Below are 15,213 nucleotides of genomic sequence, written 5' to 3'. Positions count from 1 at the left end.
TTTAAAAAAAAAAAAACACTGGCAGGGAAAGAGCTAATGGCGCTAATTACACATTTCACTAATGTTCATCAAAGAATCACCCAGATACATGTGATGCACCATTTAACGCAAGCATTCTCAGTAAAGATTGGCTCCAGATATGCTGTAATTTTGTTTGCTGTTTGTCAAACATTTTATTGAGAGCATTTTTTGCCCTATATTCATATGTTCCAGACAAAACCTTACTGGTGTATAGCTGAAAAGTTAATCATGTGGATGTGTGAGGGACTGATTGTCTATGTGTCAGAGTATGCCTACAAGTTACTGAAATGGGAAGTAAATGTAGTGTGGGTGACGTACAGTTCTTGTTTTCACATGTACAGCAAATTCTCACAATTTCTATTTAAGAGTTCCTTTGAATACGAACAAAACACGCAGGTGGGAATCTGATGGTCTTGATAGGTACAGATCAAATTCCATGAGGATATGGGCTATTGTTTGGAATGGAATCCTAGCATACTCTTCCTGCTGTATATAGTATGTGAAATTAGAAAGCATTATAAAATGCTTTATATTTCAAACAATAGAATGTTACTCTACAGTCATCTAGCATACATTCAAATAAAACAGTCATATTTCTCAAACAAATAATTTAAAAAAAACTATTGGTAATCAAGAACACAGATATTCCAGTTTATGCATTGCTTTGTGGGACAGTATTTTAAGCCGTGTGTATTTTGGCAAATGTATGTATTCTGGATATCTGATACATGTTCTGTGTTAATATTAGTATGAGTAGTATGGTAATATGCTGTTCCATACATGGTTATGGAAATAAAATAATGACGCATAAAATATACAAAATATACACAGTCAACCCAAACCTTAAAAACATTACACAAGAAATAACTTTACTATAATGAAATAAGGTCTTATTGCCAGACCATCTTGGATATTGTGCACATAATTAAATATAAATTCACACACAGATTTAAAAATTAAAGTTAAAATAACATTAAAAATACAACATAGTTCCCTGTTTGATACTGGTTACTGTGCTTTTATCCCTCATTGTCACCAGTTCTGTTTTAGTTCGGGCGTTTGTTTTGACCACCTTATCCTAATCGGGGTCCTTAGCGTCGTCTCCAGCACTGGAGGAGTGGCTACTGAGGTCAGCCACGCCTGACTCGAAATCGCTGCAGGTTGAAAGGTCATCGGGGTCACCGCTCTTAGGTTGGGCTGCTAGCTCTAGTGGCAGTGTGAAAGGAGGAGTGTGTTTCTCGCTTCTCGGTGTGGTGAAGTAGTCCAGCGGGCTGCCGAGTTCACACTCGCTTGGAATTGGACGGCGGGCCCGTTCAGACAACTTCTTGGTCTTCTTCCTCTCCCCTGAAGTTTTCTCCTTCAGCTCGACAATTCTCTGTTTAGGCAAGCAAATTTGAAGAGGTCAAAAGTCAGTCAGCCGCAGTGCAGCATACTGTAATGTGTAATGTCAGAATGAATCCCATCCCAGAGAGGGCGATGTGTTTTCAAATGCTTATGATACATATTATGTGATATTTATGCATGCATCTGTATGCCTTGTCCAGCGTCCGTCTCCCGTGGTACCTCCTGGTGGGTGCTAAGCTCCTCCTCCAATTGTTGTGACTCCTCCCTCACTGCGTTCAGGCAATCGGCTGGAGACTGTGAAGTCACACTTTTCTCTGCACGGCCGTACATCCCCTTCCAAAACCTAGAACATCATTTCCAGTTGATTAATCCTCTATTGCACAGTGTTACCCAACAAACCCATTTTATTCACTTTGCAAAGAACAATGCATTTAGGATGGTAATAAAATGGTTAATGAACCAGAATGAATTTCTTTCATCTCCTGAACACAAAAGAAGATATTTTGAAGAATGTCGGTAACCAAACAGTTGATCGGGCCAGTTGACTTCCACAGTATTTTTTTTCCCATACTATGGAAGTCAATGGGGCCCAACAACTGTTTGGTTACCGACATTCTTCAAAACATCTTCCTTTGTGTTCAGGAATTCACACAGGTTTAGAACTTGAGGGTGAGTAAATGATGACAGGATTTTTTATTTTTGGGTGAACTATCCCTTTAAAGTTATGCTTTTGTCTTTTTTTTTTCAAAAAATATTTAGTCCTCACTAAGATTTGAGACGCAATCGTCTAAAGGTTATACTGCCGTTGTTTCACTGTGGTAATTTTAACCACCGACTCTTCACATCCTCATCCTTTGGAAGTTTTTACAAAGAGAATTTGCTTTTGCAGAGCAGAAAACAGCATCTTCTCGACATGTACACAGCACGAACCAGCTACAGTGTTTGAGGGAGTGGGTCAAGGATAGATGACGTTCGTGGGCAGCCAAGACCACAGACGGGCATTATGCAAATGTGTTACCGCTTTATGTACGCAGGTCACAGAAGTGAGACTGGAATTCCTGACGACTCGTTTAGGTGGTTCAGAGTCGATTCTTTTTTTTTGGGAGACAATAACTTTATTTATTGAGCACTTTCGACTTTACAACATTGCAGATCGTTTACATTCACAGACAGCGATATTACTGCATGAAAGGTAATAATCGAAAAAGCATAACAGGAGCTTTAATATTTTTTTATTAGGGATGTCCCCTTGTGATTTTTTTCATGGCTAATTCTGATTACGGTTGCCTTTTGTTTTGTTTTTTTACACATTTATTTGCTGTTTATTTGCTCTATAACAGGCCAAACTGGCCTTAAACAAAAAAAATATGTAGCCAGCCATTTAAAATTAGGGAGGCAACTACTAAAATTTTTTATTTAACCCTCTGGGCTTCTTCGTGCAAAAATGCACGAAAACTTTTACGTTTTGAATTTTTTTTTTTTTTTGCTTCATCGGAGGGGGATGAAACTTGGTGACTTTTGTTATATTACCTATGTGAACACACACACACAAAAAAAAAAAAATCAAGGAGATGATTCAGATATGTTAAAGGGTCGTAAAAAAAAAAAAAAAAAAATCACACTTAGCTTCCTTCGTGCAAAAATGCACGGCCATAGGAAATGAATGGGAAATACGAAAAAAATAGGAAAACTCAGAGAAACTTTTGGTGGTACAAACTACAAATCAGCCACTGTGCAGAAAAAAAGTGCACAGCAATGAAGGGGTGACACTCTAAAACATCAAGAGTGCAAATATGACCATTTTTTTTGGATGAAGGAATCAAAAGTTACAGCATTTGGAACAGAGATAGCCTTTTTGTACAGTCTTTGACGCCCCCTCATGGGCAATTGTTTCTCCATGAAGAATATCTTGTCATAAAAGCAATAGATTATGTTAATTTTGGGCTCATTTTAATTGTAATAATATGCTGTAAAAAAATGAAGTGCCATTTTCAATGATCTGTGAATGTTTCATGAGATGTATGATGTTTTTGACACATTGCAGTACATTATTTTATAGATTATGAAATAACAAATAACTCAGCAATACTTAAGATTCTTTCAAAGTGGATACATTCACTGTAAAGTTCAGACTCTAAGCTTTCAAATGACATCAACTTTGTGTTAATCAAGGCAAAATGTTTGAAAAATATGGTAATGAATATTTTCGCAGCTAGGTGGCACCTGCTGGTGGTACACTCGGTTTTAGAGGGATTACTCAGCACTTGTTAGGAGTTAATAAGCTGAGATCCTAAGCTTTAAAATGATATATAATTTTTGTTGTTCCATTCAGTGGTTGCTTAGTAATTAGATTTTTTTCTTTCCGAATAGGAATAAAAAAAATAAAAAAAAATAAATAAAAAAGCTATAGGCGGTTACAGGACTTTACACACATTTATATATTTTTAAAGCCACTAGATGGCACTCTTCTCACTTGAACATTTTATTTTTTTTAGGCCTGCACTCTATTTTGATGTGAAATGTTGCATTTATTGAAAAAAAAAAAAAAAAAAATGAATATATATATATATATATATATATATTTTTTTTTTTTATTCTAATGGAAAAAATAGCTCATAAAAATTATATAATTAATGCAAAGTATCATAAAAATCTTCTAAAAATTCTAAATAATAATACAAAAATATTATTGAACTAAAATATATTTCATTGGTTTTCCTGAAAAAAAAAAAAAAAAAAGTTACATTTTAAGGCTTCGTACGTTTTTGCACGAAAGGAAGCCAAGTGTAACACATTAATGAAGAAGCCCAGAGGGTTAAATCATATATAATGTATAATTTCAAGATTTAAAGCAAAAACAGAATGGTCTGACTTTTGTGAAAATTATGCTATAATTATGCTAGAAGACACCTGCACAAACAAAAACAGCAGACGGACTGAATGAAAATGAAAATTCTCTCTGACAGTAGGTGGCGCTTATGTAACAGCAGCAGTATAGCGTTTCCTTATTTACCGCTGTTTACCTTATAAACACAACATTTTACGAAGGTAAGAGGCCATCTATTCTGAAGACAGTTCCCTTCAGAGATACATTCATACAAACCCCTACCCCTATTTCAATATTTATATTTTTCTTCCCATATTTCGCAAACAGTGAGCTTGCTGTTCCTGTTTACAGACTTCATAATATTCCCACACAAATTACATTTTGGGAAATGTTTGCAAAGCAGTTTGGCAAGTCCGGAATAGATATCCGCCAAAATAAAACTTAAAACAGTTCCAATTTATGGCCAGTCAACCAGTGCACCTCTATTTTCTATTAGTGTTCAAATCATCCCCCGGGCCGGATTGTACCGTATGTTTGACACCCCTGGTCTAAAGTCTATTTTACCAGTGATAAGTGTAATAAAATGGTTAGCATAACAATAGCTTTGTTCTACACTGTTTTTACCAAGTAACTCTTGTTTTTATCCATTGTCACACTGTGCCTCCAGGTAACATACCTAAAAAGGACCAACATTTCATTTTTAAAACTACTTTCTTTCTGAAACACTGCCTGAATTCACTCGACGAGGCTTACATGAGAGGTTATTTGTTCAACTATCAAGCATATAGATATCTTAAGATTGGATTAACCTAAATTAAATCATTAAAAGGGACAAACCACCCTAGTACTTAGATCAAACAGACGCAACAGTCTTTTTTTAATGTCCACGAAAGTGCCTTGGTGTAGGGTTTTTCCCCCACCTTTAACTCTTATTTAAAGAAAGCTATTTTGTGTCCAATATGGTTTCATTTTTCACGTTCCCATTCTTACAGTATGGACCTTTGTCATCTCTGAGCCAATTCAGAAGGAAGCACGACTATTGTACGACGTGAAGGAAGGTTAAAGGATCATTTAAAGGCATCAGGGGCATTCAAATTGGGTTGACTTACTTGAAGCAGTAGGCAGTGGTGAGAGGTTTCAGAACACCCTGTGTCTGGCTGTGGTCTATCCTGTACAGAGGGTTAGTGTATTCGGCCCTGTTCTCCCACAGGTGCGGCCACAAAGAGTGTGTTCGCTCTTGTAACCTGCATAGTGTACAAAGAGGGAGATTGAATGAGTAAACTAGCACATTAAGGTAATGAAACCAAGCTGATCCAACAGTTAGAATACCTTTTGTTTGAAACACGATTTTTTTTATGGTTGTGGTAAGCCCTTGATATAGAATCGAATCTCAACCTCAGTTTTTTTTTTTTTATTGCTGTAGTTGGTTACAACTTAAACATTCACATATTATCATCAATTTTAAATAAATATTCAGTCTAAACTCTATTATCATCAGTAAAGTCTTTTGGATATTGAACTCTTGAACTAACCCTTTTTTGAAGAAGTACTGGCATGTTTGTCTAGTCCGCTTTGCAGCTTATTCTGCCAAGAACTGGCCACTCTGACAGGAAAATAATCTAAACATGTAAAGGGATGAACCATAGTTCTCAGACAGGCCTCCACACCATGCAGACATCTGGCCTAGTTTTTCGGGGTGTTGTACACCGTTGGCACTAGCTGGTTTTCAGGTCGAATGAGCACGTTGAATTGGCGGCGCCCATCTGTGATCACTCTTATTGCCTGTTCCAGCTTATGCCTCGTTTCCACCGAGCGGTACAGTACAGTACAGTTCAGTTTGGTACGCAATTTTTGCCATTTCCATTGTCAGAAGTTGTGAATGCTACCCTAATTCCGAACTGTACCACTTTTTTGGGACCCTTCCATTGGGGTACCTAGCACAGTAGTCCGGTACTAAAGGGTGGAGCTAGAGTCACTGTAGAACGTTGATTGGTTGACAGAGAATCGTCACTTGCATGTGCTTTTTCAGCTGTGTTTTTCCTTGCAGCCTGCAGCCTTTGCTCAAACAAAGCTTGTCTTCTTGTGACAAAAAGCCACATGCCGAGAAGCAAGAACAAGATTTGCTGTATGTCCTCCATTGTTGTTCACTGTTCGCTTTCTTCTTAGTGCGAGAATGACGTGGATCGCTACACCACGCCTATCAAATAAGGGTACTGCTGGTGGTGGAAACGCAAGCCGGATCATGGCTTACCATTCCGAATCGTACTTTACTGTACTGTACTGCTCGGTGGAAACGAGCCATTTCATTCTCACGAGAAGAAAAACAAATATTTGCTGGTCCCCAGCTACACCAGCACAGTTTTGCTGGAGAACAGTATGGCTATGCTGGTCCACCAGCTAGATTAGCACTATACCAGCCCCAACCAGCATAAACCAGCCTGGACCAACATGGAATTTATTCTGGTTTAAGATGGATAAGCAAGGTACTACTTCCAGGTTCTGAAGTGTATATCTGATGGACACTTTAGCATCCCATGATATCGCAGGAGAGGAGTCGTGAATAGCAATGAAGCATCACGTAATACATGATTTCGGACGCAGCATTTCTTTACGGTTTGTCTATAGCCATAGTCCTAGCTCTTCTGGTTTCCCATTTTGAATGACAAATACGGACCACTGCCACCTGCTGGTATGGAGAGGTATTTCCTCTCACGCTGAACCAGTACGAACATAGTGGTTGGCCATTGGCTGTAGTCTTTGCAGTGTGTTCAAACAAGTTTTTGGTCCAGATGCAAGCAACATGAGTTGACACCACAATCGGCTTTCGCCTATACTAGTTCTTTGATCTTGGTTTGTTGTGTCTGGGGTATTAAGAGCTGTCATAATATCAACGCGGCACCATGTGGCCCGTTCATAAAAACCTGTGCACCTGGACTCACAAAAGTTACGTAGCAATAGCATCGGTTTGGATCCTGCCATTTTTGGGCAATTTACCAGTAAACAGACTGTGGGCTATCTATCCTAGTACATCTAACACATCCCAGTTCAAAAAGTAAAATTTCTGTCAAAGCTGTGACCTAGCAGTTATCCTACATGCTATGACACGTTGCAAGTCTGCAAGTGCTCATGGAGCTGGTGCGAGTACAAGTCTGGCAAATTCTGCTGATTCTGTTCGCCCCCTTCCCTTTCTACTATCCATATCCATGAAAAAAGTGGCAAAATGTAGTTGTTTTCTTACTTCAAGTCTTTCCTTTCTTTCTGGCAATTGCCAACGAAGTTCCCGTACTGGCAGGAGTAGATGTGTGTGTGTAGCTGTATGAGGAATCGCTCATTGAACTCAAACGCACAGGGGAACTGCTGCATCAACTGCCACACACACTCCAGAAACTGGTCCATAACTGGGGAAACCTCCTTAGGGTCACCGTCAAGATGAGCATACCTGAATGAAGAAGATTTTATGGTAACACTTTTTTAAGACAGTCCACTTAAGACATTCTACTAACTATAAGTAACTTTGCAAGTACAAATCAACTTATTCTACTAACCCAAACCCTAACGGACAGTCTATTAATACACTAATGAGAGTTAGTTGACATGTAGTTGAAAATGAATGAGAGTTAGTTACCTGCAAAGTTATAGTATAGTTAGAATATTTAAATAGTCCACTGTAGACAATTTGCAACTGATTTTATTAATAAATGAAGATGAAATGTCATTATGTAGTAGATGAAATAGTGGAAGTAATGATATAGTTCACCTTCCAAAAATTCTGTCATCCTTTACCCTCATTTATTCCAAACCTTTCTTTTCTCAGATTTCATTTGCACTTTTGCATATTTCAGTTCGATGTGTCATATTACAAAACAAGAAAGGACTAGCAGTGTTTGGTTTCAGTGACATCACACCAAGACATGCTAAGTTTGAATATGCATGTATGCAAACTACTTTAAATCATTAAGTAACTTGTGATTGTATGACTTCAGAAGACTTGTAATATGTTGGAGTTGTATGGACCACTTAAATTAGGTATTAAGGTTTAAATTAAATTTTGGTAAACTGACCCTGTAGCATTTCATGCTTAGATTGTAGTGGCTCACCTAAAGCTTAGAGACGCACAGTCTAACACTGTATACTGTATGACTGATGGTTTAGTCACAGTATCTGTTATGGATTGAGTAATGAGACCTTTCTGGTTTTGCATGTCATCCATGTACAACAAACACAGTAGAAGAGATTCACAGCAAGCTGTTGCAAATTGAAATAAAAAACAAACCTGTGGGAAAACTTGTGTCCAAATGACACCCAGTCCTTTTCAATCAGAACCTATAAGGAAGAAGACTTGTGTTTAAATACTGACAAAAAAATAAATGATACAAATTTTGTGTTTTTATAGATGATGTTAGACCAGCATTTTTTGAGAAGCAAAGCAAAATGAATCAATCATCATCAAAGTTATTACCATCAGTCCCTTGATAGTTCTGTAGTATGAATCTAGTAGCACACTAGCCACCGAACAGGCCTGAGCGGTTCTGTCCCACCCGTCTGAACAGTGCACCAGAACACTCACTCCATCCTCCGCCACTGCCTGTGGACACACATGCACAGAATAATACATATGTGATTATGTCAATCACATGCTTTTCAAACTTAGGTTTTCTACTTGGGTAGTGGGTACTAAATCATCTTTAAAACTTTCTAAAAAAGTATTGCCTTTGCAATGAAGACTCCAGCATCTAGTACAGCTTTGATGTGTTTTAGCCACCCAGAGTTCTCCAGACCCCAGAGGAAATCACTCATGGTGGGAGCCACGAGATCACCAACTGCAACAAATAGACAGAAAAGGTGCACTTCCATATAGATAGGAAGTGATCACTGCTGGTACAGGAGTAATAATGATTAATCTGCCTACCATCTATAAGCTTCTGTTGGCTGTTCCTCATGACATGGATGTTTTCTATGCCAATGAACTGCAGTTTTATGTTAGTGTAGTGGTCCTCATTCTCGTAGCCCTTCCCAGCAGCACGATTAGCCATGGCATTCAGCTGAAAACAGTTACAAACAGCGTTTCAAACTCACAATACTGTTAGTATTTTGGATTATTTACACTATGGTACATTATGGCATACTGGTATAGTTATGGTAAGATACATTATGGCATAGTACATTACAACGAGAAATAAAGGGCGGGGGGGGGGGGGGGGGGGGTGCTTAAATGTCATGAAATTGTCACTATGCAAAAATACAAAGCACATATACATATACACATATACATATACTGTACATATATATACATACATATACACATACATACATATATATATATATATATATATATATATATATATATATATATATATATATATATATATATATATATATATATATATATATATATATATATATATATATAAAGCCAACAAAACCTGTCAAAAGATTGGGGTCAGTTAGATTAACAAAAAAATAAATGAATACTTTTATTCAGCAACAATGCATTTAATTGATCGATAGTAATAGTAAAAAAGTTCACATTGTTACAAAAGATTTATATTTTAAATAAATGCTGTCTTTTTAACTTTCTATTCATCAAATAATAAATGCCTCACAGTTTCCACAAAAAAATATTAAGCAGCACAACCGATTTCAACTGTGATTTACTAAGAAATGTAACTTGATCACCCAGTCATCATTAATATTTTTTATATATATACAAATACAAAACAGTTGCTTTAAATTGTAATATGTCAAAATGTGATCAAATAAATGCACCATTTGTAAACCTAAAAGACTTAGCCACCCCAAACTTTTGAATGGTTGCGTATAAACAGATAGAGAGATAAGAAAACTTTCAAACTACCCCATCTAAATCTCAACAGCTTGTCCAACCTTTGTGTGTGTGTGTGTGTGTGTGTGTGTGTGTGTGTGTGTGTGTGTTTCTAATCTCTCACCTTTGGCCTTGTGTCCACCACATACATGAACTCGCTGACAGGGTTTGACTTCATGATGGCCTGCAGCATCTGCTCATCGTCTGAGGAGCGTGCACTGAAACCAGAAAGAGGCTGACTGCTCCGACAGATTGATGCCTAGAAAAGCAATGGTGTGAGAATTTAAAAAGTGGGGAAGTGAAGACAACATATAGCATATTAAGCTTAAGTATAAAAAGTAAAAGCCAGCAAAGGGTTACTCTTGAGTTTAAAGTAGTATCATTATTTTTGCACTTACACTGGAGTCTCTGTGGTAGTAGGAGAGAACAGGAAGACGTCCTCGACTCCGGAACTTGGCACTGCCCACAATGACAGCAGGAGAGACTGACTTAGGCACATACAGCTCCGACGGGTAAGTGTCACACAACTGCCAATCAAAATATTCAGATTACAACTATTGTTCTACATTCTTAAGTTCAACAGCGGCCCTGTTTACTTTAGTAAGAAACATTTCTGTGCTTATTATACAAGATTCATCCATTCATTTTTTTATCAAAATATTGCTCTGTAAAACCATCAGCTCTAAACTTGCTAAGCAAAATGATACATGCTTTTGCAGAAGACGCATTTTCATGTGATTTAAATTTCATTTTTTACAAAATTGTTTACTAGCCAAACCTCCATTGAAGAACTGCATTACCCATAATCCTAGCGAAAAATTCACCAATCAGAGGTGTCGCTGTTACCATCAATAACTTGATTACTATGAGAATCTGGATGGCTTTTATTTTTTCCACAGAAGAATGTAAGTCATAGTTTTGACACTACATTAGGTTAAGTAAATGACAACATCATTTTGATTTTTGGGCGACCTATCCCTTTAAGTACATGGTCTTCAACCTTTGTTCAGTATTCATATACATCATAAACAGAAAAAAAATCCACACATCACATTTAATGTTGTTTTTGGCAGTATAATTTAAGGCGTAAAACTCAAACACTGATCTTTGAAATTTTGTGGAAAAGGAAATCATGTTTATTGACCCTGAGGATGAACAGGCATCTGAGCTCATACTGACTCTGTGCTCATGATTGGCTGCTGTGGCATGCCAGAGGTTTCTGGGTATTCCCATTCGAATGAATTCGGCCTTGAGGTCGATAAAGGCCCAGGCCTTTTCCCTTAACTCTTTATCCAGGTTGGGGTTAAAAGAGAAGCAAAAAAGCTCTCCATAGCGCTCTGCAAAAGAAAGACACAAGTAAAAGTTAATGAGTGTGTGGGTCCCATGGGCAAAACTCACAAAGCTATTTAGAACTGTGCTCTGACGTTGCCTAAATTTCACAGACGGTGTATTTCATAATGCACTGTGATGCAACAGCTAAGACCTAGCACTGTCCAAGCAAAAAAGCTACAGTGTTCAATTTTCACAGAAGAAAATGCAAATGTACGGATCATTAACCATGCTTCGCCAAATCATATGTGAGTAAATTTGTTACATGACTTCAAAATGGAGGCTCACAGCTGACAAGACACTAGTTTAAACCATTTCTAGTAAAATGGTAGTGATAGAGAACTACTGTAAAAATGCTTAACCTTACGATATATACGGGGAAACACTGTAAATGGCTTAACATCACATTATATGTATTTTAAAATGTGAACAAACTGACATATTTATGGTTTTTAACAAGTAAAAACTATTTACGGTGAACATTCCAAGAAGTCTCAGTGTGACACATCACATATGATTACAAATTATTTAACTAATTTTTTCTTCTTTTTTTCACTAGTAATGTACATCAGGGAGTTTTGTGTTACATTTTCTATTACCGATATTTATTTATTTTAGTGGATTTACCTGATGGTCTTTTGTCTGTGTCTGTGACCCTGTGCATTTGAGACCTGGCCATCTGTCATGTCATGTGAGTTTCTATTTACCATATTTTTTTTTATTGAATTTCTGGCAACCACAGCTGGCAATCTAGAAACCCCCTAATTTTAATACCGAGCTAAACCCTAAAAGATAAATGAAAGCCAATATACATTCTGCAAAGACTATTCTGTGACGTTTTAAAGGAAAAGGGTGACTTTTTTTGTACCATTGCATTTTTTTACTTATAATATGCATTTTACTTTACCTGGATGTACAAAAAAAAAAATCAAGGAACCCCAGCACACTATCAGTACTTGCAAATGAGTATCAAAAATATATATATTTTTTAGCAACGTTTCGGTCTCACGACCTTCATCAGGCACTTTACCTGGATGTGAAAGACGAGTGAGGGAAGCCAGCACATCTGCACAGTCCTTCTCCTGTGGGATCAGCAGTCTATAAACATGGAAGTTCTTACAGCGGATAATGAGAGGGCTTCCTGATGGATTTGTCGGGAGTCTCTCCACATTACTCATCAAACTGTGCAGAATCTAGCAGAACAAGATGTAAAAAGATTAATAGCAGATAAAAAAAAACTGAATAAGGCGATAAAAAAATGCAGTTCTAGCAATTTATAGGAGACCAGTTAACATAGTGGATGACTTGTGTCACTGTGGTTTAAACAACTGGGGTCATTTTCAAGAGGAAGCTTGATTGTCTGCATGGAAAGGTTTCGATTCCTACCCAGGTCTCTTTGCGGGCCTCCGAGTTCTCTACAAATATAGTGTGAGTGGAGGAGAGGTATAACGTTCCCACCATACACTTCCTGGGGGTCAGCTTATCAAACATGCGCACATTTTCCACCTGGAAAACAACAAATCATAAAATATAATTTAGATAAAATGCTACCAACCTTGTGATGTACATTATATACTGTCAACTAAAAAAAAGAATATCCTACCCTACCAAAAAAAAATATAATGGCTCAGAAGGTCATGTTAATTATTTTGCAATAATTACAAATCACAATTTAGCTAGGGCCAGATCATCTATGTACTTGTCCTAACCTGGATTATTTTGCCCTTGATTACGTTAAAATAGTAAAATATCATTCTAAAGAGTAGGCTATTTATTTAAAATTAAATGACATCTGCTGACTCTCATAGTGCATCAGTAGTGCTCAGGCAGAACCATTCAGCTCTTGTTACAATGCACTATAATAGATGAAAGAAAATGGGGGCTTCGTTGTGGCCTATCATTGGGCTTATATTCTGTCAAACCATTTATTTTACAAAAGATTATTTTGGAAAACACATATTAGTTTTTTTTTCAAACCATATGCTATTCAAAATGAAAGAAATCTAGAGGATGGATGCTGCATTGTGAGCTATCATTAAATGCCGGGTCGGGACATAAAAGGACATCAGCAGTACCTTTGGTGTTCTGATGTGCTCCATTCTAGAAACGGCCGTCCAAATGATGCGCAGAAAATTAATCCCAACCGACCGGGGTATTGGCTCTTTATCAGGTCAGTCGAACAGAGCAGGGCGTCGCATGTTGGTTAAAAGAACACCATTAGATAATAGTGTAGCCCGCTGGTAGTGTAATTCAAGCCATGGTTCTGGTCAAAGTGAGGAGATCCGCCGTGCGCTCAGACTGGTACACGGTGGACAACGCGCGCGCACACACACACTACGAAACGAATCCTACTATGGCGACGGCTTTCATGAACATTACCTACGTTGTGTGACGTTAGTCCAATAAACCTCACTGATTGGTTGAAAGGCCGACAATGATAGGTGGGATCTAGTCAGAAGGCGAATTAACTATTCTCTTTTTGAAGAAAGTGTGGTTTGTGAATTGTAAATACGGTACATTACTGGACGCTTTAGGGAGGCAACCAAGCAGAAATAAACTATTTAATCTTTATGATAAACCCCTCGCTATAGTAGGATTCGTACTTCGCATTACCGTGGATTATTTCACAAAAGCGCATGAGCAAGCATCTCTGTATCACTTGAAATAGCCTACAGACTATCGCCCTTGGAAACAGTAAAGAATAGGGACACGAATACGGTTGTATTTTAAGCGGATCTCTATGTAAGGCTCCGAATAAAGCTCTGTATTATTTGAATAGTTGTATTGATTTATGTTTATAATAGCCTTTCTAGGATTTCAATGATTTACAGTGATTAGATCATTTAATTACGATTTAAAGTTGATTTCCAGTCACAATAGCTGAGACTGAGTCACACAGTTTTGTCTTTTATCATGTGATTTCAAGCACGCAGTATTTTGTGCTGTTGTGTTTTTACATTTTGTAATAATATGCACCAATGTTTCACAATGTTTTAGCTTAAGTCCTTTTACAGCGGCTTTCTATGATGCATTTCCTACATTAATTGCTTCTTCAATTTTATGATCACTCTTTTCATAGAAAAAAAAATCTTATTTTACTTGATTATAAATGTTGTTGTTTCTGTGGATTCAACATTTGTCCAGAAGGTGGCGATAAATTACAGCCATGAATACGTTTGAACTATTTATACTGATGAACTCTGAATGTGCTATTATAAAAAATAGAATAATTTTTTGTTTATTTTAAGTACAGAATATGTCAGAGGAGGAGGTGCTGCTGGTTAATAATAAAAAGTTGTAGCCTGTTCTTTTGGTTGTGTTTAAAGCTTCACTGTTTTTGTTTACTGCACTGCAGTTTAGGCCTAACTGTCAAATTTCTTCAGTCCAATTCTATTCCTTAACCCCCTATTATTATGGGACAACAAAACTGGTAACAGCTTCGAAAACTGGGACATCATATCCACATTACACACCAGGTTTATGTAACTGACCTTCAGAGTCTGGTATGTCCATGTGTTGCTTATTTATTGATTTTAATTGATTCTGATAAATGCTTTATAGGCTTATATTTTCAAAACCAACTTTTCTTGGACGTCTGGTAAACTAACTAGCCCTAACTTTTATACATATCTCTTTGACTGTAACTAACTTTTTTTTTATTATTCTTTTTTTTAGGTGCCTATCAATAAATGGATTAACGTGTCTGTCAGCTTTTAGGCTTAACATTTACCACACCATATCACGTATAATTATATAATTTTATGATTGTTTGTTTCTTTTATGAATATGAATTATTATGAGGTACAGTAAATTTATATGACTTGTACATTAAGTTACAACTGTTTAAAGGCATGTTTTATAGTATTACCAG

At 37.1% G+C, this 15,213-nt stretch overlaps 1 protein-coding gene across 2 annotated transcripts; it reads right to left on the bottom strand.

Annotated features, from left to right (window-relative positions):
- Positions 1-141: 141 nt before the first annotated feature.
- mtmr7b (myotubularin related protein 7b) lies at positions 142-13,725 on the bottom strand. 2 transcript variants are annotated; one of them, XM_084395819.1, is made up of 14 exons: positions 13,418-13,725; positions 12,729-12,848; positions 12,373-12,535; positions 11,193-11,350; positions 10,412-10,540; positions 10,138-10,272; positions 9,102-9,234; positions 8,903-9,012; positions 8,652-8,777; positions 8,466-8,515; positions 7,431-7,631; positions 5,302-5,436; positions 1,557-1,708; positions 142-1,396 (listed from the first exon to the last, which is right to left on the bottom strand). In XM_084395819.1, exons 1-14 carry the CDS (start codon positions 13,439-13,441, stop codon positions 1,335-1,337), a joined length of 1,698 nt encoding a protein of 565 aa, XP_084251945.1. In that variant the 5' UTR covers positions 13,442-13,725; the 3' UTR covers positions 142-1,334. The 2 variants fall into 2 exon arrangements, with proteins under 2 accessions (XP_084251945.1, XP_084251944.1); XM_084395818.1 differs by having other exon boundaries at positions 1,585-1,708.
- Positions 13,726-15,213: the final 1,488 nt, after the last annotated feature.

Source organism: Rutilus rutilus (assembly GCF_951802725.1).
Source record: "Rutilus rutilus genome assembly, chromosome: 2".
Classification (NCBI taxonomy): domain Eukaryota; kingdom Metazoa; phylum Chordata; class Actinopteri; order Cypriniformes; family Leuciscidae; genus Rutilus; species Rutilus rutilus.
This window is presented reverse-complemented; position numbering and strand designations above follow the sequence as displayed.

Bases quoted from the DNA above. Each gene is read 5' to 3' on its own strand.
- mtmr7b (XM_084395818.1), bottom strand. From the start codon at position 13,441: ATGGAGCACATCAGAACACCAAAG. The intron at 12,849-13,417 runs GTACTGCTGATG...GTTGTTTTCCAG, and splicing joins AGCACATCAGAACACCAAAG to GTGGAAAATGTGCGCATGTT. The intron at 8,778-8,902 runs GCAATACTTTTT...GTGTGTCCACAG, and splicing joins CTGGAGTCTTCATTGCAAAG to GCAGTGGCGGAGGATGGAGT.